This window comes from Cladosporium halotolerans (genome assembly GCF_011745625.1).
Source record: "Cladosporium halotolerans strain TM138-S3 chromosome Unknown Sca81, whole genome shotgun sequence".
Taxonomy (NCBI): Eukaryota; Fungi; Ascomycota; class Dothideomycetes; order Cladosporiales; family Cladosporiaceae; genus Cladosporium; species Cladosporium halotolerans.
In genome coordinates this window covers 138-26,079 of record NW_027191532.1, presented here as the reverse complement: position 1 = coordinate 26,079, position 25,942 = coordinate 138, and the positions used below count along the sequence as shown (strand labels likewise).

Genomic DNA, 25,942 nt, shown 5'->3' with positions numbered 1-25,942 from the left:
GACGGCACTGTGATATCACAAGCGGTACGCGTGCCATCTCTTCTCGCATTCTGCAAGATGCTTCGATCGGAAGATCTGGCCACACAGAGTTTCTTTCAACATTCGAGCCCATTGATTACATAATGTATGTAAAGGCGTCCCCATACCCTTATCATTACCAACCTGTGTTCCATTCCATTAGCTATCGCGACTGCGTATCAGCTTCATCGTCAGAGCTGACGTGTTCTCGAGCTCCAACATCAAGTCAACGATCAATGACGAGTATCTCTCTCCGGGACCACGAGTGGTATCCACTCTTGCCTATCCACTTCGAATCGATGACTTTCAAAGACGGTCGTCTCCAGTGCTGAGACACCGTACTCCTGCGCAAGCACACTCGCAAATGCGGAGGGAACCTTTGCCGCAACACCTTCGAACGTGGTGTCTGCGAGAGGGAATATGTCGCTCGTCAAATATCGATGCCCATCCTTGCACACAACCATTCCCTTTGTGCCTTCTCTTTCAGCGTCTTGATGGTAGCGAAGTGTGGTTATATCGACGTAGAGCCCAGACGACATGTCCAACCAACGAGCGTCGATCTTGTTATCAACGTCATCAGTCCTGGTATTGGCCCAATTTGGGTTGATCTCGAGCAGATAATCGCGAGCACCACCGGATCCGGGAATTTCAAAATGGTGCACTGTCATGTTGTAGTAGCTAGAGAGATGCTGCATGCTTTTCTCCGTGATTTGAACGTCAAGATCCAAGTCCCATGGCAGAATCTTACGATTCCAGTACCACCCGAGCAATGACCCGTGCATGAGCCACGTTTCGGCACCGACGTCGTGCATCGTAGATAGGAAAGAAGTGATCAGCGAAGACAGAAGCAAGCGTCGCTCTTCATAAGACAATGGGCCTCTGTCGAAACGAGCATCGGAATGGCTGCGAGAGGGCGATTCGTGAAAGTACTTCTGAGGTATACCGTCGCGGCCCGCATCAGATACAGCTGCAAGCATGGTTACGAACCATAACATGGTCGATACCGTTGGCCAAAACATTGTGCGATGACCGAGCAGGCGCATTAAGCTGGGCTCGATACCGTGGAGGAATGGTGCCGACTGTGGGAAATTAGGATTGGGAGCAACACTGCGCGGTCTGAAGACCAGTTTGTGGTGTAAGGTGTATGGTTCAATATGACTGGGGCTGCTTAGAGATATACATATATGATGGAATGGAAAGCTGGACAGGCATTGTCATCCTCTGAACGGACACCGCAAGCGACCTTGACATTAGGCGCTAGGTAGACCTGCGGATCAATCGTTCGCATGTTTATGGAGGGGGGGGGGGGGGGGGGCGGGAAGATATGCAGTTCGTACCAGGGGGTGACACCCTCCACACTGCCAGATATCAACGGTGTTGAAACTTCTGGTTGACTTGATTTATGTGACGAAGTCACGGCATGGGAAAGCGGCTGATACGACACACTGGGTTGTTATTGTATCTCAGCGGCGATCATACCCACGCTGCGCAACGTCTTGATTTCCGCCATTCTCGTAAAATCCCCACGAACGCATCTGCACCTCGACTAGAGTGTACATCTACTTTTGTTCCTGCAACCACAGCACGATAGGTTCTGAGAATAAATAGTCGTGTCTGTGACCGTCGCGCGCTTGCGCTGGAGTGTGTCTCAACGCGATCCACTTTATCTCACGACCCTGTGCATACTTCCACTCGTGAGAGGCGGTCGGCTCATCGCGCGGAATCTCTGAGTGTTTCTTTGACTCTTGGTGCTCAGTGACGACGATTCGATAGTAATTCACAAGGCCACTGGGTCATGCTGCCTGCTAGCGTGCAGTGGGCGCCCTGGCATCCAAGTCAAAAGAGATACAATCACAAGTCCTGGGCTTTCTGAGGATAATGGTGTATCGAGATGTAAGCATGTGCTTTCTGGCTGCCGTAAGCTGTGGAAATGCATCACACCAGAGCTCGGGCGGCGTGGCTCACGCAGCGCGCGTTATTCGATGTAATCGATTCGCGAATCGCTGTAAGGATCTCAGCAGTAACGTTATAACGTTAGAACTGTACCCTGTTCTGCCCCCACCGTGTAGTGCCTTATCTTCATGTTGAAGTATTCCAAATGCATTTCTTCCTCCACACAGCAACACACTTGTAGCGACATGAGTCTTCTGTACCGGACGCAATCTTGTGCGTACCGAGAACTCGGCGGGCCGTCTAAGGCGGGTTGCGTCTTTGCTCATAGACGACGAGAATCGCTATGGCGTGGACCAAGGTTGACCCAATGGACTCGCTAGCTTCGGGATACAGTGGCGATGCCGGTGTAGCAGACTAAGTTGGTGGAAATGGGAGAAGGTCGATCAAGTGATGCGAAAAATGCCATTTCAAGCGAAACTTGCGGAATTGAACAATACCAAACGATCAGGATGACTGATGATCTGACGCGGAATCAGACCTTTAAAACAAACTCAATAAGCGACCGAGGGTTTGAATTCTTAAGCCCCAATGTGTTACTTGAAAATGGCAGCGCAGGTAAAGTTTCTTACTGCGGCAACATCTCCACAGACCCTTCTTCTCGCAATCTTCAGATTGTCCCCAGTACTGCCGATGTGGTCATTTGATCAACCGTGTGTAGTTTATTCGCGCAGAAATGGCCAGACATGGAGTAAATTGCGAGCAGCGATCTACTGTACACGGCAGAGCTTGTTCTTATTGTGCTCATCGTGATTCGTGAGGGGTCCCGTGTTACGCCATACGCTCCACTTCACTGGGAACTTAAACCAAACTGTTCGTCTCGGACAGCCACCACGAGTCGACGGAAGACAAAGCTCAAGCAGTCGTCATTTCTCTGAACGGAGACTTCGCGTTCAGTGGATCTGTGGCGTGTATTCTGTGGACGGCATGTATCTAAAGAAATGTAGCAGCTGCCCTGAGGCGATGACGAATCCGCATGTCCAGACCGTGGACGAGCTTCGAAGAGAACTTTCGATTGCCTGCTCCTTGATCGCGCTCGATCGCGATCAGATTTCGCGCGTTTGATTAGTGTGCGGCGAGTCCCTTTGAAAAACCAAGGTATCTCCACGATCATAGGACAGTGTTGTCGCCATGGTTTCTGGACGCATTTCCCGAGTCTGAATTCGAACCGAGACATTATGTACGCGGTTGCATCTCGGCAGAATTTGCAACCTTGAGGCAGCGGCGAAGCATCCAAATGTCGATAGCACTCGATGTTCCGGAGTACGTGATCCTCAAAATCCTGCAGCAAGTCGAGTTCACGTTGGTGAAGAGAACGCGACAGTGATTGTACGGGGTCACCGCGAAAGTGCACTGTCCCAGGCATATGGCTTGCGGGGATAAATGCTGTGAGCACTCAATGCGCCGGCTTGGAGGAGGAGAAGTACGAATTGCTGAGGGTGTGTCAACCCGATGTCAGCACTGAATAGCAAAAGAGAATGCTGTCAGGTCCTCCCGGCGGGATCATCAATGATAACCCAAGGACATTCGCAGCCACCGCCGTCGACGGGTTTCCATTCATAGTCCGTAGAATATGTGACACACGATCTCCCATCGCTGCGCTTTCCACAACAATCATAGGCTGAAGGGGCAGCATGGGGGCCTCAATCCTGCCGTGTGGACGAAGCCTGTCCGCATCCCTAGCCCCGTGATGCTAAATTTAGCATCTGCGAAGTGTCGCCTGTAGCCGGTTGCAGTGAGTGACATACGCAGTCGCTTGTTCACCGCGGCTGCCTGAGTCTTGACGGCAAGAAAGACAATATGGGCTTTTCATTTTCCCATAATAGTCTGCATAGGTCATCACACTGACTCGAGTCCCTCTGGAATCAACTCAGACACCCGTACAATTTTCTTAGCCAGCTCGTGAATGCTGCTTGCGTTGAGCACGTCAAACATACTCACTTCGGCCTTCATCGTCTTCCCGACCCAAGTGCGAAATCCGACAGCCCCGAGAGAATCGATGCCGTACCAATGCAGTGGTCGTGATGAGTCGATACCATCCTCCGAGCGACCTAGGTCTTTGGCCAGACGAGCTCGGATAGCATCCTCGACGCAGGACTGTGCGTCTTGCATCGAAGCAACGCCCGAAATCTGAAGACCGAAGTCCTTAGACCGGCCGCCGAGCATTTTTTTGTCCTTCCCCGCGGCACCTGAAACGCCCAAGCTCTTCAAAAGAGCAAAGAACGGTCGATCATAATGCACTGGCGTTTCATGCTGACCAATTTGGATCATTCTCCCAGAGGGTAGTCCAGTGCACAGCTGTGAGGGAAAATCAAAACCGGTCATCTCTCCAGATATGCACATGGTCATGATGGCGTGGAGATCCGCTTCCGTCATCCAAGTGGCTTCGGACGTCGAGAAGCTTGCGGACACAGTGCCGTCCTTCACCGAACCAACATCCAGCATCGGGCCCAAGTCGATTGTGACCGCGGGTAACCTTCGACTCCGGCGGTAGTGGGCGAGAGCGTCTTGGAACGTGTTGCCGGCGGCATATCCTGCTTGACTGACATGTCCAAGGAGTCCAGCAACGGATCCCAGCATGACGAAGAAGTCGATGTCCTTCGGGATGTGTTGGTGAAGGTTCCAGGACCCCTGCACCTTCGACCTCAAGTTAGACTGCCAATCTTCGAATGTAAAGTTGTCGAAGACGGCGTCACGCACAACCGCCGCGGCCTGGATGACGCCACGAATAGATGGCATTGATTGGGTGCACTCGGCCAGCACCGCAGCCACGGACTCGTCGTCGCCTATTTCGCAAGCGAGCGTCTTCACCGTCACACCAAGGTCTGCCATCTCCTTCGTGAATGTCTTCGTCAAAGGAGAATTTGGCCCAGAGTGCGAGAGAAGCGCGAGGTTGCGGGCTCCATTGTAGACTAGCAGTCGGGCAAGGCTTCTGCCCAGACCACCAAGGCCGCCAGCCAATACGTATGTGGCTTGTTCGCAAATCTGGAGCTTGCGGTTGACACTAGGAGCTATTGGCACCACATCCGCGTCGTCGAGCGACAAGATGACGCCTCTCCGGGTGCCAGGCTCTCGTTGACATCTCAGTGCGTCGGTAATGCGGTCCGACGAAAACACATCGAACGACGCTGCCAGCCTGGAAAGTTGCGGAAGGTAGCTCGCGGCCCGGGAGGCTGATTTTTGCAGCGAGACGGGATCTTCTGGGAGGAGCGACCCGATGCCCATGACTGATATGGTGTCTCCGGAGGACGCCGAGTCTTGGCCAGGTTCGCTTGTCGTATGCACATCAACCAGGGTCCCGTGTTCCGCGACGCACTGCGAGAGTAGACAGGGAGCTATGCTACTTTTGGAGGTACGCAAGACGATGTCTACTCCACGTTCGCCCGTTAAAATTTTGGCTGCGCGCGGCAGGTCCAAATCGCCTTCTTCGAACACATTTTGCGGCGAGACTCCCAGAGAGACTATTGTCTCGGTTTCCGTTTTGTCGCGAGCAGTTGCGTACACGACGGCATCCAAGGCCAGCGCCAGCAACACTGCTGCCCTTCCGACTTTCGTGCCTGCTGTCTGCACGAGCACTGTGTGACCAAGCCTCACGCGCGCTACGTCTGTCAAAACGCGCAGGGCTGTGGCGAACGTGTTCGGTATGCAGGCGGCCTCCTCCATGTTCGCGCCGGGAGGTACGATTTGGCAACACACTTCTTTCGTGATAACGCGAGTCGACAAAGGCCCGACAAAAGACACACAGACCTGGTCGGCAGGGCCCAGGCGAGAGACACCGCGCCCGGCGGCTTTGACCACGCCGCTACCCTCTCGACGAGCGGTTTTTCCAGCGGAACTGAAGTCGGAGTCGGCAAGGACGACATACTCCAGCTCGATCTCGACCTCATCCGCCGCCAAATGTGAGACGAGTGGTGCGTCGGGCGCGAAGCACGCAGAGTCTGCGTCCCCTCCATGCGAAACCCGCAGGGGAATTGACGCCTTTGCGACGCCCAATCGTGCCGTCTCAACGTGAACTGACGTTTCCTGCCCTTCTAGCGTCTGAGACAACCCCTTCTCGTGGTACCATCTGGGGATGTACAGATTTCCGCCCTCCTCGATGAACTCTCTCTCTAACGTCTGAGCCAGAGCCATACGTGTAATCGCACAGCTGTCGTCTTGAGGAGATGCGGCGCTCTTCTTGGTCAGCGTGAGATGCTGATAGACCCGGTTCGGGTTCTCATTCTGTACCACACGCAACCAGCCAACGGCGATTGCCATGTGGGGATCGTCGCCCGAGCAAACCCATAGCAGCCGTCTGCTTTGCAACGCGACTCGACGCACCACCTCGAAGCTTTTAGCGTCGATGTCGCTCAAGAAGGACGTCTCCATATCCAAAAATGATATCACAAACTTCTCCCTCACATGCGCGACACTCGGTGGCCACTCCTCGACAGCGACATCCAATCCGGCATCGCTAAGTGTTCCTCCCAGAGCAGAGATGATGTCGGCGGTTTCTTTGGTGCAGTGCGGTGGTTTGAGCACGCAGATGGACGCATTCGTACTTTCGCGAAAGATAGCCGTAGGTCTTTCCCTGCACAGAGCGGCCGCTTTCCCGCATATCGGATCTTCGACGTTCAAACTCTGCCACGGGTGAAGGCGTCCGCTGGAAGATGTCTGGGCTGCCTCGAAGCCGTAAAAGGCCAGGCTGAGGTCGATGTTAGTGCAGTGCACGTGATGTGTTTGGCGACAACGGGTGACTCACTTGGCTCGGGTATTCTGGATGTTGTCCAGCACGATGAGCAGCGCGCCGGTCTTCAACAGACTCTGGGCTTGCGTTACAAGCGCTCTCACCGCTTGCTCGTTGGTCTGATCGGGAACGACAAGTAACACAGCGTCGAAGTTGCCGGTCTCCGTTGCGTGCGACGCTAGCGAGCTTGCATGGTTCCAATGTGATGCAGCTACGGAGCAACCATGGCACTGCCGTTCGTGGATTCGCGGTATATTTTCCATCTCGGAATCGAGGACCAGAATTTCTGCTGTCACAGCGGGCACATTCGTCTTACTCGCTATCGCGGCGACCAAAGTGTCAGTGAGGCCTTCGTCAAACCCGCCGACCTGCAGAACACTCAAGTTTGGGGATTTGAAGGCTTGCAGATATAAGATCTGTAAGTTTTGTCAGTCTGAGTGCACCGCTTGACCCCACTTGGGACGCATCGTCCTCACCTGTGCGACGGCATTTCGCAGTCTGTTTGAAAAAGCGGTGAAATGGCTTTCGGCAATGTCGTGCCGCTCTTGCCCAGGGTTCTTCAGGATGTACGACTTCAGTCCCTCATTGTCTAAGAGATCGATGTCGGGCTGCCATGCAACACTGCCCAGGGGGGCAGACTGTGCCTCAACTTCACCATGGCCACCCCTCGGCGAAGGCAGTTCTTTGCACCGCAAACCCTCCATCTGCACCAACGGTCGCTTCCAGTCGTCAGTGGAGACGTATACGTCCGCTGTCACCTCTCGCGTCATCTCTTTCACGTCCGTGACAGTGAAGCCGGATAGATGAGTGCCCGCGTCGGTGGGCATGTCGGCCGAGACCACGATCTTGTCGAATGCAACAGGCAGAGCGGCACTCGCGAAGACGGTGCCCTTACTCATCGCCCCAAACATCGCATGCATGATCGCATCCAGCGTAGTGGGATGTATGAGATGCTTGCTCTCAGACGCGGGAGCCTTCCTGTCCGGTAGCTGGATGCTCCAGCAGCAGCGACCGTCACCGCTTCTGGCCATGCCCGCCACGCCCTGGTACTGAGGTCCGTATGCAAGCCCGGCGGATTCGCTCGCCTCGTAAAACGTCTTTCGATCTAGTTTGTCAGCCGATGAAGCCACAAGCTTACGGTACTCCACCTTCTGAGCTTGGTGCACCACCTCGCTCGCCGGCTGCGACGAGGGTTCCTTCGGGCGGTATTCGAGGCTGATCTGACCAGAAACGTGGCGCTCGGGCTCCACGCACGCCTTGGTGCACGAGATCGAGAACTCCCACCAGCCGGACCAAGTGCCGTCAGACTTTTCGTCCATCCGGTGGAAGCGGGTGACGAGTTCTTGGTCCCCTTCTTCCTCCTGCTGGAGCACTAACGCTTTGACGATACTGACATCCCTCATCCTGACGTTTGCAAGTTTGCAATTCTTGTCGGCTAGCTGCAGGGCCGCCTCGATGGCCATCGCAAGGAAGCCCGCTCCGGGGTACACGATCGACCCGTGCACGACATGCTCCCTGACCCAAGGGCTTTCTCGGAAGCTCAGAACGTGTCTCCACGCCGGCGCAAGAGCGTCTGAACCGGCCAATCTCTTTCCGAGGAGGTCGTGATGGGGGAATGTGCGGTGCAAGACATCGTGGGTGACACGAGAAGCGACCCAGTATTTGTTCAGTCGATCCCAAGGATACGACGGGAGGTCGACGAGAACGCGGGGCTGCTGTAGGTGGTTGTTGACAGCGGTGACGTCAACCGCACATCCACGCGACCACAGCTCTCCGGCGGCGGCCATCGCGCTATCGGGCGCGTCGCGGCCACGAATCAACATCGGCACATACGCGACGCTCTCGATCGCCTCGGAGTGCAGGATGTCTATGAGAGGTCCGCGCAGTGCCGTGTGCGGCCCAATCTCGAACAGGACATCCACGGCGGGCTGGGTTGTACCCCGCTGGCGACGGAACGTTTTGTTGGCGCCTTTCAGCATCGCGGAAACTGCGTCGGAGAACAGCACCGGGGACACGAGATTCCGCACCCAATACTCTGGTGTCAAATCGAACGGGCTCGCCGGACTCCCCGTGACGCTGGACAGCAGTGCCACGTCGGACCGTACAGCTTTGGTTTGGACGGTAACGTGAGCGATCGAACTCAGGTAGCCGCGCGCCACCAACTTCATGTGATGCGAATGGTAGGCGTTCTCCACCCTCAACTCCCGCGCAGACACTCCGTTCGCGGTCAGCTTGGTGAGGAGCTCTCGGATCTGGGCAGCGTCTCCGGACAGAGTCGTTGAGCATGGAGAGTTGATGCACGCAATGTTGACTTGATCTGGAGCCAGGGTGTCCAAGTACGGTCGCACGTCCTCCACGCCCAGTCCCACCGCTAACATGGCACCTTGGACGTCGGGGGCAAGCTCCTTCAATCGAGCGCACTCGCGCCCTCGGTAGAATGCAACCTCCCACGCGGACTGCCTTGTGACCGCGCCGGTGCAGTACCCAGCCGCGATTTCTCCGCTGGAGTGCCCAGCCACCGCGGTAGGTCGGATGTTCCAAGCACGGAGCAAGTCGACCATGGCAACTTGTATGATGGTGCAGATCGGCTGGGCGAGTTCTGAGGACGCAATACGGGATTGGTCCTTGGCCTTTTCCAGTTCTTCGATCACACTCCAGCCGCAGTGGCATTGTCCTGACAAGAATCTGTCTGCCGCTTGAACGCTTTCCTGGAAGACGCTGTATCGCATGAGCCCGACACCCATGCCGGGCCACTGTGCACCCTGTCCTGTAAAGACGAAACCGACCCTCGGGCTTATGGCCGCCCGCTTCACTGCCGGCGTATTTTCTGACAGCTTCATTCCAAGCTCTTCGAAGTCCGACGCGACGTGGGACAGGGCCCAGTCCATCCTGGATCGACGACATGAAAGTGTGTAGGACAGGTCATCGAGCGTGCGGTCAGCACTAACGCCATGCTTCGCTTGGAGGATGTACTCCACATATCGCAGCCGCAGCCTCTCGATTGCAGCGGGCTCGTGTCCGCTAAAGACGAAGAGCCGCGGGTGGCTCGGAGTCACGACTCCGAGTTCTTCCACACAAGCCTGCGTTGTATGGTCAAGACTCGCTTCAGATGGTGGTGGGAACGAGTCAACGATGACGTGAGCATTGGTCCCACCAAAACCGAACGAGTTGATGCTGGCGCGGCGATTGAGATCCTTCGGCCACGGCAAAACGTCAGTCGGTACCTTGATTTTGTACTGCTTGAACGGAATCCTTTTATTCGGCCTGTCGAAATGGATGTTCGGCAGGATGACACCCTTCTCAAGCATCAAGATACACTTGACCAAGCCCGCAAGTCCAGCGGCACCTTCAATATGTCCAATCTGCGTTTTCGATCAGTGTCTTCTCCGTACATATAAGAATGGGCAAATCTCCAGCTCACATTGGACTTGATGGAACCCACGTAGAGTGGGATCGGACGCTTTGATTCGACTATCACTTGCGCAATAGCGGCAAGTTCGAGAGGGTCCCCCACCGCAGTCCCCGTACCCTGTTCTCTGCGTGAGACTGGTCATCCCAGTGACACACGAACTATAGTGTGACTTACGTGTGCTTCGAAGTAGCCGGTGTCTGCGAAGCTCAGCTCCGCAGCGAGGTAAGTTGATCGGATCAGATCCGACTGGGCCTCAGGGTTTGGCACCGTAATGCCTTTCGTGCGGCCTGTTTTTGGGGATGGTGAGCTTTAGATACGCAGGTGCAAATATTCCCACGGCAGCGAATGGATCTGCAGCATACCGTCTTGATTGACCCCCGTGCCTTTGATGACGGCACGAATCGGGTCGTTGTCTCGCAAAGCGTCCGCCAAAGGCTTAAGGATGATTGTGACAATGCCTTCGCCGCGGCCGTAACCTGTCGCGTCTTCCGCGAACGAGCGCGATTTGCCGTCTGATGACAGCATGCTGAGCCCCGAGAGCCACAGGCTTAGATGCGGAGCCAACAAGAGTTTCGCGCCGCACACCATGGCCATGCTTGACTCGCCAGTCGAAAGGCTTTGGCACGCGAGGTGCAAACCGACAAGGGAAGATGAGCAAGCTGTGTCCAAAGACAGACTCGGTCCCTTCAGGTTGTAGAACCAGGACAGACGATTTGAGAGCAATGAGAACGCGGTGCCTGTTCCCGAGTACCTCGGCGCGTTTTCAAAGTCGCCCATCAGCATCTGATGGTAGTCCAGATCGAAGGAACCGACGTAGCAGCCCGTGTCGCTTCCAGAGATAGACTCAACCTTGAGTCCCGCATTCTCCAAAGCCTCGTAGGAGCATTCCAGGAGCATTCTCGCCTGAGGATCGATCGCTTTGGCTTCTTCAGTCGTAATGCCGAAGAATGGCGCGTCGAAAGCGGAGACGTCCTGCTCCAGTAGATGCGCTCCGTCAGCGGCTACGTTGTCTGGATGTGTGGCCCCCAGCCGATGGAATGCGTCGACATTGTAGCGCGTGTCTGGAATTTTGGAATGCGCGGCTGAATGTTCGCTGCTGTCAGTAACAAGTTTTGCGAGAATCTGCACCACGCATCAAGTGATGTACGAACACTTGCGTCCTGCGAGAAGGTCCCACAGCTTTGTATCGCTGTCTGCGCCGCCAGGAAACCGATAAGCAAGGCCTATCACAGCAATGCCGTCCGAACACCTGGTGGGGCCTGAGACTTTGGCCATGATATAGATTGCACCGTCTGGAAAGCAGGCGGGCCACGAGATACGATGTGAAGCGGGCAAGAAACTGATTACAGACAGACACGAGAATATCCCGCTGTGCATGGACTGACAAAAAGCGTTCAAGCGATAACTGCGACGCGTATTTGTAGCCCGTGATTTGCAAATCTGAGGCGCCAAGCCCTAGGTCCGTTGAGCATCAAAGTCCCAGAAATTGCAGGCAAAAGACGAGCAAAAGGAGCTGTGGAGAACCCGCGCGAGGCGATCGCCTTCAGTTCTACCAGGATTCGTGGTTTGTGACACGTAGCAGCAGCCATCGGTCGATGTCACCATATTCCTGTATTCGACCCTTTTCTTGGTATGAGCTCAACGACGCCGGCGCAATTGCTGCTTTGATCGAAGCTCCTTGTGTCGAGTCTTGCTTTGAGGGCTTTTCACACCACAAGTTGCATTTAGCGAGCCCGGGCACTCGATATACGATCCATCCGATGGCACCCTGATGATGCAATCCTCGACTTGTAGAGAGAGCTTCATCCTGTATGTACGGATGGGCAGTTGAACTCCGACGGGCTGGACACACAAATGGGTGCCTTCCGCTTTTTGTCAAGAACACATTTCGATGTCTATGTCAGGTACCGCACGACTATACTGCACGAACGTACTAGGGCCATGGTAATAATGTATTTGAGCCGGTGGAATGGTGGCAGGTCTAAAGTGCTTCACCGGACCAGTCCTTTACCTCAGGCCAAGGTGCTCTGCCAAGATGTTGGTGCAGAGAGCAACACAATCATGGGCCCAATAACGGCTTGAGGATCTCAGGTCCTCCCTCTCTTCGAATGCTACAATCGCGCACTGGGATCATTTCGCCAGCCAGTATTTGTCAAGACTTTTGTAATCAAAGTTCGGGATCGTCTGCGCGACGCTGCGCCCTAGCCGTGGTGTTCCTTTTGATCATCCGGAGCGACCAGGAGGGGCGCTTTAAAGTGGCGCTGTGCAAAGATTTGGAAGTCGATATGTTACATCTGCAGTTCCTGGGTGGAAATCATGTGGGCAGCCGCATCACAGTTCACTCCAGGCGGCTGTAGAGTACTGCAGGAAGACAGGGTGAACCGTGTCGATCATGACCGACGGATCCTCCTCCGCCCTCGCGACAAGTTACCAGGTGGGTATATATTCCCGACAGCTCCGTGGCAGGGCACAATGTGAGTTTGAGTTCATAGACCCAAGGCTTCACTAAAGTGAGCCTTGATCATGACACTGGGGCCTGTGCGACTGCTTTGCCTCCATGGCAGGGGAACCAGCTCTGACATATTCGAAAGCCAACTGGGTACGACCGCCGGATCTCCGTCCACGGCATGCGAGAAGGTGAAGCTGACTTTTAGTCTTTAGCCCCCCTCAAGTCACGCCTCCCGTCCGAGGTGCTATTTGATTTCATCGATGCTCCGTTCGAAGGCGCTCCGGCTCCTGGGATCAAGAATTTCTTCGAGCCGCCATACTTTGTCTGGCATCGACAGTGGGCGCCCGCCGAGGTTTCTAAAGTACACGATTACGTCAAAGCGGCGATCGCTCAGAACGGGCCCTACAATGGGGTCATCGGGTTTTCCGAAGGCGCTGCACTCGCTGCGGCTCTCCTCCTCGAGAATGCTGCTGGCGTGGGACCGCTTGTCGAGCCCATGTTTGGGTTCGCCGTGTTCTTCAATGCTGTCAATGTCCTCTCGCCATCAAAGGAGCTGGGAAGGATGTTTGAGATCGAGGAAAGAGATTCCAGGAGAAGTTTCGAAGAGGGCAATATCGATCATGGAAGTCCTGCCTTGGACTGTGTGTACGCGCTGTGCTCAGATGCCGTACCGCGGCTGATCGCTGTGCCCACGCTGCACGTTATCGGCCTGCAAGATGTTTTCGTCGAGCATTCGTACGACCTGGTCAAGCTTTGCAGGCCAGAAAACGCGACGGTACTCACTTCAAGCGTCGGGCACGAAGTTCCGAAGGGTCATGACTGGGGCCTCGTAGCCCGAAAGGTGGACAACATGATCATGTCCAGGTCTTTCGCCTGGCGTCCTGTTTATTCCGACGTCATATTTAGCTAGAGCAAAGTCACATGCAGTACCAGAACGTCCCATCTTCCAACTCGCCGGAATCTAACTCTTGACCATCACGGATTAGAAAGCAAGGGAGCGCCGGGCTTGTCAATAATAGTGATGTGAAGAGCGAATCACTGCCCAGACATGCGGGCATTTCCGATCAACTTCGTCGCTGGACGGCCGTCCCCGACCGGTGCCTCACCATCGCACCTGCAACGGCTTAGATTACCTTATCAGCATTGAGCTCCCAGTCTGGCGCCACAATAAGCAATGAAACTTCTGAAAGAGCAACTCGCGCATTCAATCACAATCTCCACACAGCTCCCAATCGGGCGAAGGGAGTGTTTCCCTTCAAAGGTGACACCGGTATTCCTTAGAAATCTGTACCTTGAACCCATCTATTAGCCCAAGCATGCAGGCAGTCACTTCGTAGAGGCTCCAGCGCCCGCATAGACTCGCTGGCAGCCATTGCTCGATCAGTCGCAAATGCACCGAATAGATCCTCCTCTGAAAGCAAGCTTTCGAAGAAAGAAAGGAGCTTTGCGGCAGGATTTGCAGACATTGTTTTTTCATCGAGCGGCTCCGTTTCAGAAGCACCTTTCAATTTCTTATACCATTCGCGGTAGGCGACAGTCTCGACTGGCTTGCTGCCTTGTCTGCTTGCTTCTTTGTCGAGTACACTTCGGACCGCTGGGAGAAGCTCTGTCCACGACGTCGGCTTCGGGTGCACAACGTTCAAGGTTTCATTGCCGCCGGTGGCCACGGTTTTCCTCGACGTATCCTGCAGAATCCTGGCTGCAGCGTCCACCGGTATCCATCTAACCTCGTTTCCATCTTCGGCACATCCAAGACTGTCCGGCAACGCGCCGAGGTGGAGAGAGCTAACGACCAGACTTGGAAACCATTCCTGACGATTCCAGCCTCTTTTCCGCAGAGCGTCCCCAGAGATTTGGCCGACCCGCACTGACATCGTCCTAATTCCGAGGACTTTCGAGGCGTGCGCCAACACCTTTTCAGCCACATTCTTTGACTGTCCGTACCCAGTCGACGCCGGTCCGTGTGTGCTGCTGTTCAGAACTGCTTCGGGTATGATCTGACCTTGACTGGTCCCTGCGGCAGATGCGATTGAAGACACGAACTGGACAGTCACAGGACGAGGGCTACAAGCCGCGAAGCCGACGAGTCCGACGACGCCATCAAGGCAGCCGACGAACGATTGCAAGGACTTGTTGAAATCCACAGACCAAGCATTGTGGATGATGCGCGTCACAGATCGTTGAAGCTCTGCGAATTCAGAATTCTGCAGTCCAAGTTGTGGTAGGGCAAGATCTGCCGTAAAGAACTTCACACGGTTCTCAGAAAAGGCAAGCGGTAAGCCTCTCTTCCTGCTGCTCTCGATCTGAGCGCTCCTTGAATCCTTTGATCGGTTTAGGCAGTACACCATTTGTGTCCCCCGCTCCAGAAGGGTGTTGAGCAGATGCGAACCCAGCGCTCCAGTCGAACCTGTCAGAAGGATTGCTCCTTCCGACTCCAGCTTCGGGCTGCTTTCATACACTTCTTCTGCCGACTTTAACATCAGGCCACTGGGCTCAAAAAGCGCTTCGACCTTCATCTGGTAGAGTTGCAAGATCTCCTCCATCTCTTTCACCCCGGGGATGGAAGGGCCTTCTTCCAATGTGGCTCGCGAGAGTGCAAACGCTAGAGAGTCGACTGTGGGGTTGGCGTAGATTGTGCGCGCCTCCACTGACACACGAGGCAACTCCGATCTCAATGCTCGCCCGAATTGTATTGCTTGCAAAGAGTCCATGCCGTTCAGAAAGAAGTTCAATGAGGGTGATGGGACCTCATACTGTACATCGGCCAAAGCCCGCCTCACCGCCGCAGCAGCGTCCTCAACTGCCAGTCCCACAATGGGAGCACTGCACGTGGAATGACGCCTGCCGACTACCGCAGCCTCGCCTTCTTCGTACAAGCCGTCGATGGCTTTCTGAAACATGGCCAATGTGCCGTGACGCTGTACAGTGCCTTTTCCAGCCCTCACGAATGGCATGGCCGGAGGCGCGATGAGTATCCTGGTCCTGGAAACTTTCGCGTGTCGTGGACAACGCTCGTTGCACTTCTCTACCGTCGGCCAGATGCTGTCAATCAATTTTTCTCTTGCGCTTAAAGAGAGCGGCTGGGGATTCGTCGGCTCTACGAGCAGAGCTGCTTCTTGGCGCTGTTGTCCGACGACGAGGGCAGCCTGCACCCCCGGGTGCTCAGTCATCTGGCTTTCGAAGCTTGTCGGGTTGGGTTTTTCTCCATTGAGAAAGACGATGACGTCGTCGGTCCTGCCCACGTGAGTGAAGGTGTCCCGCAGAAAGGCGTGCTTTACGAAAATGTCTTTCGTGTGGTAGGAATCAACGCCGTCGAAGTGGCAGAAGACGGGCTGATATCTCTGTCCTGCCCCTCCGGCGTCTTCGTCAAGCCTCCGCACTTGCACCATCTCGTAACAGTCTCCGTGGTCGTGGCGAAATTCCACATTGGCCGCAGGATGGACGTGAACGTACTGCCAGCTCTCTTCGTGCGTTCGACCCTTTGCTTGCTGAAGTGGAAAAGCGGCGCACTCGCTGCTGCCGAGGACTTGGTTCAACCCCATTTTTCGCGCGACCGCCGTTCCCGAGTCACTAGGGACCGAGCCCCCTGTGTAGAAGAGGCGGTCCAATTTGCTCGCCACCTTGCTTAGGACGTCTGGAGCCCTACCGATCTGATTGACAAGTACGGGCGAGACAAAGGCCCAATCGGCCCGCGTGGCGCTTAAAGCCCCTAGAAACACCTCCAGACCAGGCGGCGGGCCGGCGATCGGGTATATCGGGATGCTACCGTAATACGCAGGAAAGAGGACCGTGAAGGCTAGACCGGCAATGTGAAATGGCGGCAGCGTGACGAGGCAGGTACCTTGCTGATACTTTTCATTCACGCTTTCGAAGCCTTCGGTCGGAATGAGGCTTTGCGCGTGATACACCCGAGAGACAAATTCATTAGTGTACGTCAAAGCCTTCGGAATGCCGGTGGAGCCCGAAGTATGCAAGACGAATATGGGATCTGCTCTGGCTTCAGCAAAAGTCCGTCGATGGTTTTCCCTGCGATCTGATATCGGCGCGAGGTCCAAAAGTTCGTCAAGTGTCGGAATAACGAGTTTTGTGGTTACAGCCTTCTCCACAGCCTCCGGCCCGGTTGGCCCTGGACGCGTGGTGATCAGCTTTGAGCAGCAAAGGCTCTCTAGCAGGGCCTTGTGAGCTTCTTCGCTGTTGCGAGGACTAGGAAAGAACACGGTGTAACCAGTGTCGATGCATGCGAGCAGGACGATGGTGTACCTCAAGTCGTTGAGACCCAGATAAGCGACTCGCTCGAAATCACGGCCGGCCCCGAGGGACGACGTGATGAGGTCGGCGACATGATCAACCGCGATGACGAGAGCCAAATTCGTGACGGTACGGTATCCGTTGTCGTAGATGTTTCCCCTCGGGACTTTGGCAAACGGAGCGTTGGGGTCGCGACTCGCCCTGTCTCTGATAATCTCGGATAGAAGTACTTCGCCAAACATGATGAGCTGGTGTATGGAGTGCGATTAGCGCCGGAGCTGGGGCGACAAGTCCTGTTATATGTGGTACTGGAGGCAGTACGCGGAAATCCTCGCAGTTGTTCGCCCAGCACAAGCGCCCAGTTGAGATCACGAGCACTTGTTCTGATCCTTGGCTATGCGCGCAGATCTTCACCCCTGTCTGCCCAATCAGGAAAAAGCAGTGGTATTGCAGTATGCCTTGTACAACTTGCATGTTGTCATGCATGCGAGGACCTCGAACACTCGAACAAAATCCTGATCAAGACACCGAATATCCCTTCGCAACGGCGGAGCTGGCGATCAGGCCTGAAGTGTCCATTATCCCGGCGACTTTTGGTGGGCAAAGACCCTGTCCAGTTATTGTTACCCCGACACAATACCAAAATATCCATTTGGAGATATCACTGAGGTCGTGCTACCCAGAGCAGTGAAAGAGCATACTATTGCTTGTGTTTTTGGCCAAGACGCTACCTTGTGGATCAAACTTTACCTTGCCAGATGCTTGCTGTCTTTCGTGCTCGAGTGTTAATCGATTCTTTGGCCAGAGTACTACATCCTGAAACCTAGTCATCGGCAAGCATCGCACAGAGGTCTGGTGGTCACTTCGGCCAAGGCCGCGAAAGCCGCGTTCTCCGTGGTTGGACCCTACCCTCCGCGATGGCCTGACTCCAAGCTACTCCTTTTACCAAGACGACATCCATTGCCACGCCCAGCCAAAGCCACGCCCGGCGCTGATCGGCGCGTCCCCGCTGATACATTTGCTTAGACGCTGATTATGAATACCATAAGCTCGACCATGGTAGGTCTGACGTGTGAGCGGCACAGAGATCAAAACCTTACAGTACATTTGGACTGCTGCTTCTGCTACCATACCGACGGTTTGGCAAGTGTGTAGACTGCAAGTCGATGTGCTTGTCGTGCACGGCAGGCATCAAACGCTTTGCGTTGTGCGACGCATGTCACTTGGGGGCTGGAGTAAATGGATTATTGAAAATACACGGTGGCCCTTCGCCACGACCATTTGTCGTATCACGGCACATAGTATTTATCTGGCAAACCCAGTCTCTGCTCGCGACGGCTTTGAGCTGGCGACCGGGTTCTCATCGTGGTTCCCTTCCAAACATTAGCAGGCGACCGTGACGTGTGTGCAATGAGCTGCTATGCGACGCGTTCCAGTAGAGAAGTCCATGAGGGACGAGCAGAAGCAAAACCGAAGGCGGAGGGGAAGTATACAAGTCATATGGTGATGAAAGCCAGTCAGTCTTTTCGATGCGCTTGGCTTTCGGCCTTACCCGCTGCGGAAGCGTCACGGACGCCCAGCCGTCATCTGGACGATGCGGCTCTTGCTCCGTGCGTAGCTGTGCACGGCTCTAGAACACTAGTCGAATCCCACCTGGTCAACCTTTGCCGCGATATTGTGGCGAGCGAGCTATGGAAGACATGCCTACGCTGAAGCATCGTGAAGGGGCCAGAATGCAAAGCCCAGCAACAGTGACGGTCAGCAGTGAGACGATCCGGAATCTCAGACGCAATTTTGTGGAAGAGAAAGAAGGAATGCCGCGTGAAGAGGGTATTGGATACTCGAGGTGATGCTGCGAAAGAAGCCATGATGCGTACTGGCGACCTACATTTAGTTTTCAGCCTGGGCGAGCCCCGTAACGATCGCCGGGGAGGTGTGGGCGACGCGGGCGCACTATAATTCCTCAAGAAACGGTTGTCGCTGCCAAGGAATTCGAGTGATGCCTGGAAGTGGTCGACCTTGGTTATATCCGCCGACAATAATCTGGTTTTCGAGCTACCTTCTATAAAGCGAATTTCTAATTACTAAAGAAGGCGCTCTAAGAATATTTCTAGATATTTATTTTCCTTCTAAGATGGTAATCGTATAATTAGAGAGGTCCATTCTCTAGAAGCTATCTACAGTAGTCTAAAGTTTCCTAAGATGTAGACTTACGAGCCTTTTACGAGCCTTAAGCGAGGACTACTAAGTATCTCTGTGATTCTAATACAGATAACTGTTTCTTAATATTTTATACTATATAGCTTAGTACTTTTGCCAAGGCTCGAACAAATTGGCCTCTTGAGAGTCGCCCGCGCTGTCCGAGCTCCTCCATTTCTGAGATGTCTAGCAAATTGGTGATACATTTGCCAAGATCTTGGTTCAAGCCTGCGGTACCTTTGCCAGGCCTGGCTGATGGTCCATGTCTGTTTGTGCAGTCCCTCTCCAGCCCCAGGTTTGGACTCTTCGAGTGCTTTCGCCAAGTTTGAGGCCCCTGCCGACTCGTTCTCAGCTACCTTATTCCCGCGGTAACGCAAATCACGATAGACACGCGACCCTCGGCCCGTCGAGGGACCTTCCGGATGGCAAAGGCTCAGAGTCTCTGTCTTGCCAAATTACTGTACCGGCGGAGTCTCTCAGAACGACGGAAGAGTCTTTGAAAGCATCTCCGCTCGATTCTAATTTCTCGCGCGAGCGTCCATGCTCAACGCCGTTCGCTGTGGCTGCCATCTGGTACCTTCAATTTAGCGCTTCAAATGCTCGCATTACCTCTCTCCGCCTCTTTCCGAACCATTAGGCTGCCACTGCACTGATGTAGCAGTCATTGCTGGCAAACAACATGCCTAGTCAACGGCCATTGACTTCCGCCTCGTCAGAGTCGGGGAGTGCGATGTCCTCACGCTCATCTGTCGTCGACCCGTCGACGTCTCAAAAAACGCCTTCGGAACAAGACGTCCATACGACACCGCTCAAACGCAAGCGCGAGAAGCAAGAACTTGGACAAGATCATGTTGTTGACAAGTCGATCACCATCCGCGACCAGGGCGCATCGGCGAAGCAGCTGTACTTCATCGACGACCAATCGATGGACAGAGCTTATTCCTTACTCGCACAGAACGAATGGATCAACGACGATTGTGTGAACTCGCTGTTGGAAATCTTCAACCCGGATCCGTCTGTCTGGCACGTGTTCTCAACCCTTACGAACACGCAGATCGAGCAAAGTGACAGTAGTTCCTCCAAAAAAGACGCGGCCAATCTGCCGAAGAAGCTCATGATTCCTCTCCACCTGTCGAGTGTGTCTCACTGGGTGTTGGCAGCCTACGATATGGCGCGCCGCCGCTGCATCGTGTACGATCCCATGGCAAACAGAAAGTATATTGAGCACACTCTCAAGGTCGTCCACGTTCTTCTCAAGAAACACGGTCTTTGGCAGGGAGAGAGAACCACAGAGGTCGACCATTTCCCTCCATCAATGCGCCAGACCGACGGCAACAACTGCGGTGTTTTTGTGATAGCTGCCGCACTATCTCTATTCAACGACACGCCAATTCAATCTTTCACCCCGGACCTCTGGCGTGATCTTCTGGCCGCTTATTTCTGCACCAAAGACGAACCGCCGCGTGAGTCCATATCGCCACGGTTTACCGACATCGTAAAGTCAGCGGAACTCGATCAGGATGACGGTTCGTCCACGGATAAAGCGACAAGAGACGTCAAGTTCATCACTGAGGCAAGTTCGCGCGCGAGTGCTTATGCCGAAGAAGCACGACTGTTGATGAAGATAACAGACACTCGCCTCGAAAGGCTGAAAATGCAAGAAGAAGGTCGCGAGAGGTTGCTAAAGTTGGTCGCATGGTACGCGCAGAAGCCCGACTGCGTGAACGACTTGACCAACGGCATAATCGCCGCTAGTCGAGAGCGCGACGGGAGACAGCTCAGAGCAATGCCGAGACTGGTAAAGGGTGGCGTGAGACAGTTGACAGCGCTGAGAAATCATTGCTCCAGCATGGTTGATAAGTGCACGGTTGTAGAGACCAAGCTCAAGCAGAAGAGGGATCAAGCCCTGAAGAAGGCATTGGGCGCATACCTCGACCTCGGATCAAAGCTGGCGGACCTAGAAAGCGCACGCGACGTCGGTAACACGGGCGCGTGCCACGGATCTGGGATAGCTGCAGCCCAAGCTCCCTGACGCTGAGCTACAGCATGAATGGCGCAGGCAATCACGTACTTCGGCCCTCTAAAGCTTGTCACGGCTCAAAAGGTACACGTCAGAGTGAGATACCTTCGGTTGGAACGCCAGCGTTGCTACAGTATTGCAAACACCCCCCCCCCCCCCCCCCCCCCCCCGATACATGTATGTTTAGAGACTGAAAGAGGCAAGACTTGGTGGAGTTGGTGAGAAGCAGCAGTGTCGCTACTCATACAGTAATCGCGCATCGCGCTCTGCGATCAAACGTCGCGAGAGATGGGGACTTTCGGCATCAAGCGCGTACTGCATGGCCACGGTACAGCTTGTCGCAGATGGTAGCGTCTGATGTAGAGAAGTAAAGCTTGATGTAGACTTACGGCAATCAGCCGGCGGACACTACCCGGCGCAAAGCTTGGAATACAAGTTCGGATGGAGAAGGCAGAAATCGCTTGCAAATAGAATGCACACGGATGCTTGAGGTACTGCACCCTCAGATTTTACGCACAAGGCAACGTGACTCAAGCATGGCATCACTCGCCCCGCCATTCCGTTTGATTTGTGTCACTGTCCAAAGGGCAAACCGTCCGGATTCGTGGCAAGCATATTGTTCAGAGTGTGTGGTAAGGTTAAGGAGTTATTGAATGCAACACTGCCAACACAAAAGTATCGTTATCCAACCACTGTCAGGCGCCTTTGACATGGCCTAAACTGATGTCACACCTAAGACATGTACAATTACCCTTGAAATAGTCTAGACAGTCGATAATTACACGATGCAACATGACTAAAGAGTCGTCGCCAGTGATCTCTTCCCTGCGCTCGTTGTTGTCAGATAATTTGGACTGTAAATTTGAATCCTTCCGTGATCTGCAGCATCAGCTGCAATAGCCACGTGCATTGCAATACATTCTATGAATCTGCTGTGCGCACCTGGAACGACTGTAATCGAAGCGCCGCATGAAGTCCCTGTATCGACCCGGTGGCGTCGCACGCATGGCCGCCAGACGAGGCGTCAGCGCGCCGAGAAACAGCAATTACTCACGCCACAGCAGAGATAGGTCTGGTAAGACTGGCCTCAAGCTTTCTACAAGCGCCATCCCGAACTGAAAGGCGCGCGCATGAGAGCCATTGACTGGTAGAGACATGAGAAGTATGCACGTGCTAGGGTGGAGGAATAGTTCGAGGTGATGAGCATGCAGCTCTCCGAACGTGAAGTCTTGCAGAAGAACTTGTGCAACATGGATGGGACCGGCGTGTTGCTCAGCGATCTCATCACGATAGAAGTGCTTGTGTTCCACAGCGATATGCAGAGCCGGCGGATGGGCTTGAGCGCCAACGCAAAAAAACGACTTGAAGTTTCAATGTAAACCTGCGAATAATTAGTGCGTTGCGAATTTGCTAGAAACACCTCGCACTCAGGTAAACGGCATCGGCTTCATCCCTTGCCAAAGGCTCGCCAAGGTTCTCGTGCCCACTGCAATTGCTGGTACCTGCAGACGACGGATTTGGTGTCTCTCTCAACTTTCACATGCGTACCATTTCCATCAGTCTTATTTCGTTTTTTCTGGGTGTTATTTGGGATAGACATGCTTCGTGGTGATGTGGTTTCCGTCTTTGTCCTGGTAGACAGTAGTGTAATGAGGATAAGAATCCTTTTGACTGGGATGTTCCGTTTCACTAGTACCATGTAAGGTCAGCAATCTGCGCACGCCTTAAAGGAACAGAAGGCTGAATCACGCCATGATAGCTGTAGTAGCACTTGCCGGGACGTCAGCTTTCTCCATTGCTTTCGCGAACTTCTGCTGCACATCTGTTGCGAGATTGTAGCGGTTCCAAGTGTCTGTCTTCGTTGCGTATTGGAGCGTGATCTGTCGACCGCCATTTGAGATTGTCTTGATGGTCGAAATGCTGATCACTTTATTCGGCATATTTGCGAATTGTTTTCGTGTCAATCAAGAGCTTAATCGTGCAAAGCGGATGGTGGATATGTAGTCTCGGACAACGATCTCTTTGACGCTGTCTTATACTTCTCCATAAGCATAGACACAGAGCCAAGGGCGCGTACTGATGAAGGCTCGGTAGCCATACTCGCTTGTACGCAGTCATGTTCACTCGACTGGATATCATCAGCGTTTATTGAGATGTCGGCTGGCGAATACTTTGAGCCTATGCTTCAAGTATCAAGATTATTCCGTATCGGAGGCACACTTCTCTACTTTTCACCCTTTCTATTGGTGTGGTCTTCGTGCCTGCGGTACTGATAGTGCACTCCGCATCTCGAGACTCTCATAGAATATGATTGGGCCCCTAGTCGCGCGGGCCCCTACTCGCGGGGCGGGTTGCAGAATCTTCTATCAAATCGTCTAAGTTACAACCCTCGCTGACAATTGCCTCCGGGCGCCAACTCCTAAAGCAAGATCGTTGGCTCAAAGGATCTTGTGGATTGGCTGAGCTTGCAGCCTAGCGCCTAGCTAGCTCCTTGGCATTGCGGAGCAAAGCTCACCAAAATAGTTCAGGGTGAGCCTCGTTAGCAACGTAGGTACTTTCCAAGAGAATACAGCTTGCATCAAACGTCGATTGTCTTTTCTATCAATGCTCTTCAATCGATTTGTTTGTCACAGCACCTTACTTGCCCAGGCGGACCGTGCGACCCGCAAGATGACATCTACTTTGGTGGGTGAGTCTGGCCGCAGGTACACGCGTGGCCAAGTGCTCCAACGCCATCGGACAGATCCTGCGCTCAGCGTCTTTATGGCCAAGTAGGTCCAACGATTCACGTACCGCAAGCATGGACTGACATGTATACTCAGGTCTGGTGATGAGAATTTCGTTGTGAAGCGCGTGCCCAGACAGTTTTATGAATTGTCTCAGCGCCTTGCTTTGGAATTTAACGGCTGCAGTCGGCTTCGACTACACACCGACTGCAATCAAGAAGAAGGAGTGCTGGTATTTCCCTACTTCAAGAGCACACTTCTTGCTCTGATCCAAAGCAATCCCAATTTTCTTCCAGAAGGACGCAGAAAGATTTTACGACATGTGGGTGAGGCGATACAAGAGCTCCACAGCAAAGATTGGATTCACCTTGGTATTTGCCCCCATGAACATGGTTGCATGAACATTGTAACGCTGACTCACTGACTCCGGGAGATGTCAAGCCTGACAACGTCCTAGTGAACTCCGAGTCCACTGGAGCAGAGTATGAGACCGTCACAAATGCAGTCCTAGGCGACTTCGATCTCATCTATAAATCGGAGAGCACGAAGGTATTGTCCACTCCGTATGACATAGGCAACGTCATGTGGCGGAGTCCAGAAGGGCAGACAGGAAGAGGTATGTCCAAAGCCTCGGACATTTACTCGTTTGGCCTCATGGTGAGTGCAACATGCTCGAAGGTTGAAGTATGCTAATGCTCGTCCGAAGTGTATTTACGCTTTAGGAGGAGGTGACTTTCTTCTCCTGAAAGATTACCAGAAGCTTGTGGAATGTGGCATTACGCCGGAACAAGAGATTTTGACTCGACATTTTTGTTACTTTGGGCCAGTGCCGGACGCTGTTCTGAAAGTGGTCGGCGATGGAGGTTGGTCTGCTGCTCTAGAGGGAGCTGCCAAAATCGCCGATGAGACGGTGAAAGACGAGCCACAACTCAGATTCGAGCGATGGGGCGAAGAGCTCGGTCCTGAGGCGTTGAACATGATCTTGGGAATGACGGCTTTAGACCCCAAGGCGAGACTAGGAATCGACCAGATCATGTCGCACCCTTTTTGGGAAGAAGACGCTTAGTATGAGTCATTGGGTGCGGGAGTGAAGGTATCGTACAGCATCAACAGAAATGATAAATTCACTTGAGAAACTAATTAGCATCTTTCCAGGTGTTGCGGCACTCCACTTGTGCCGAGTCGAGACCCTCCCTCTGGTTTTCACTCCGTATCCTTCGTTCACGTCGTCGTTCATTGGCCACCTAGCTCTTGCCACCGTCTTGTCGTTTGTCTACGGACCGAACCATTTGTGGGAGCGTCGGTCGCGCAGACGTCCGTAATATTGTCAAAATTTGGCGCTCTTCCTCAAGCTTGCGCAAAGGCGACGCCGAGTCCAAATCGAATTGAAAGCACATGCCCCATGTGCGCTACAAGAAGCTGGATATCGAATAACCAGATGGATGCCGCCAGGGACTGTTGACGAAGGTTGCGTCACGCAAAGAGGCGCTAGCCTGGCCTCTCTGCAGGATTAGCCTTCGGGCCCGCCGACTATTGAATAAGGCCAGATGCGGACACGCTTCGGTGTCGCGGTCTTTGCCCGTTCGGAGACTCTATGCTACCCTGCAAAGTTGCCAAAATGTGTGAGGCATACTCCTATGGGTCATGTTGAAGTTCAGTCTCATGGGATTTGACAACTAACGGACCTGCGGTCCGGAACGTCCCGTCACTGTTCGCCTCAAGCCGTGCGGCAACACAAAAGGCTTGACTTGACTGTTCCGAAACAATTTTCACCAAGGCTAAAATCCGACGCGCGTTTGTCGACCAATGCATGGACTTCTTGGTGACTCCTGCAAGTCCATCTTCATTAGTTTCGATTCCATCGCAATTTTGCTCAGTGGTAGCGATGCGTGACGCGAGCTTCCAGACGAAATCTGGTATGCTGCGTTACCCATCACCAGAGCCTGTAAGGAAGAGAAAAGGAAAAAACGCGCGAAAACGAGCAGACGGTAGGATCAGTCTTGAACGGCGGTGGCGAAGGCTACATATTATCCAAGTCACACAAGGTTGCTGCCGTAATTTAGAGTTGAATCCTACGATGAGATCGAGGTGTGGCATGGCAGAAAGCGTTGGGTTCGGGCCGTGTGGCCCTACGATGATGATGAACTTTATTCCGCCCGGCGCTAAGCACCTAAAGGGCAACACTCTGTTTACG

The 25,942-nt window shown here is 53.8% G+C and overlaps 6 protein-coding genes across 6 annotated transcripts; 3 read left to right on the top strand and 3 right to left on the bottom strand.

Annotated features, from left to right (window-relative positions):
- Nucleotides 1–251: 251 nt before the first annotated feature.
- WHR41_09314 (uncharacterized protein) lies at nt 252–830 on the bottom strand (the record flags this gene model as incomplete). The annotated part of the gene is made up of 1 exon (XM_069377918.1): nt 252–830. The coding sequence occupies one exon, from the start codon at nt 828–830 to the stop codon at nt 252–254; it is 579 nt and encodes a 192-aa protein (XP_069225118.1).
- A 2,977-nt stretch (nt 831–3,807) lies between these two features.
- WHR41_09313 (uncharacterized protein) lies at nt 3,808–11,381 on the bottom strand (the record flags this gene model as incomplete). The annotated part of the gene is made up of 7 exons (XM_069377917.1): nt 3,808–6,652; nt 6,710–7,110; nt 7,171–10,056; nt 10,116–10,223; nt 10,281–10,393; nt 10,469–11,202; nt 11,254–11,381. The coding sequence occupies 7 exons, from the start codon at nt 11,379–11,381 to the stop codon at nt 3,808–3,810; spliced, it is 7,215 nt and encodes a 2,404-aa protein (XP_069225115.1).
- A 1,248-nt stretch (nt 11,382–12,629) lies between these two features.
- WHR41_09312 (uncharacterized protein) lies at nt 12,630–13,465 on the top strand (the record flags this gene model as incomplete). Its single annotated transcript, XM_069377916.1, has 2 exons — nt 12,630–12,705; nt 12,768–13,465. 2 exons carry the CDS (start codon nt 12,630–12,632, stop codon nt 13,463–13,465), a joined length of 774 nt encoding a protein of 257 aa, XP_069225116.1.
- A 367-nt stretch (nt 13,466–13,832) lies between these two features.
- Nucleotides 13,833–17,045, bottom strand: WHR41_09311 (uncharacterized protein; the record flags this gene model as incomplete). Its single annotated transcript, XM_069377915.1, has 1 exon — nt 13,833–17,045. One exon carries the CDS (start codon nt 17,043–17,045, stop codon nt 13,833–13,835), a length of 3,213 nt encoding a protein of 1,070 aa, XP_069225113.1.
- Nucleotides 17,046–19,732: 2,687 nt separating this feature from the next.
- Nucleotides 19,733–21,034, top strand: WHR41_09310 (uncharacterized protein; the record flags this gene model as incomplete). The annotated part of the gene is made up of 1 exon (XM_069377914.1): nt 19,733–21,034. The coding sequence occupies one exon, from the start codon at nt 19,733–19,735 to the stop codon at nt 21,032–21,034; it is 1,302 nt and encodes a 433-aa protein (XP_069225114.1).
- A 2,658-nt stretch (nt 21,035–23,692) lies between these two features.
- WHR41_09309 (uncharacterized protein) lies at nt 23,693–25,232 on the top strand (the record flags this gene model as incomplete). The annotated part of the gene is made up of 6 exons (XM_069377913.1): nt 23,693–23,711; nt 23,766–23,793; nt 23,845–24,119; nt 24,182–24,405; nt 24,455–24,841; nt 24,904–25,232. 5 exons carry the CDS (start codon nt 23,693–23,695, stop codon nt 24,812–24,814), a joined length of 906 nt encoding a protein of 301 aa, XP_069225117.1. The 3' UTR covers nt 24,815–24,841; nt 24,904–25,232.
- Between the last annotated feature and the right edge of the window lie 710 nt (nt 25,233–25,942).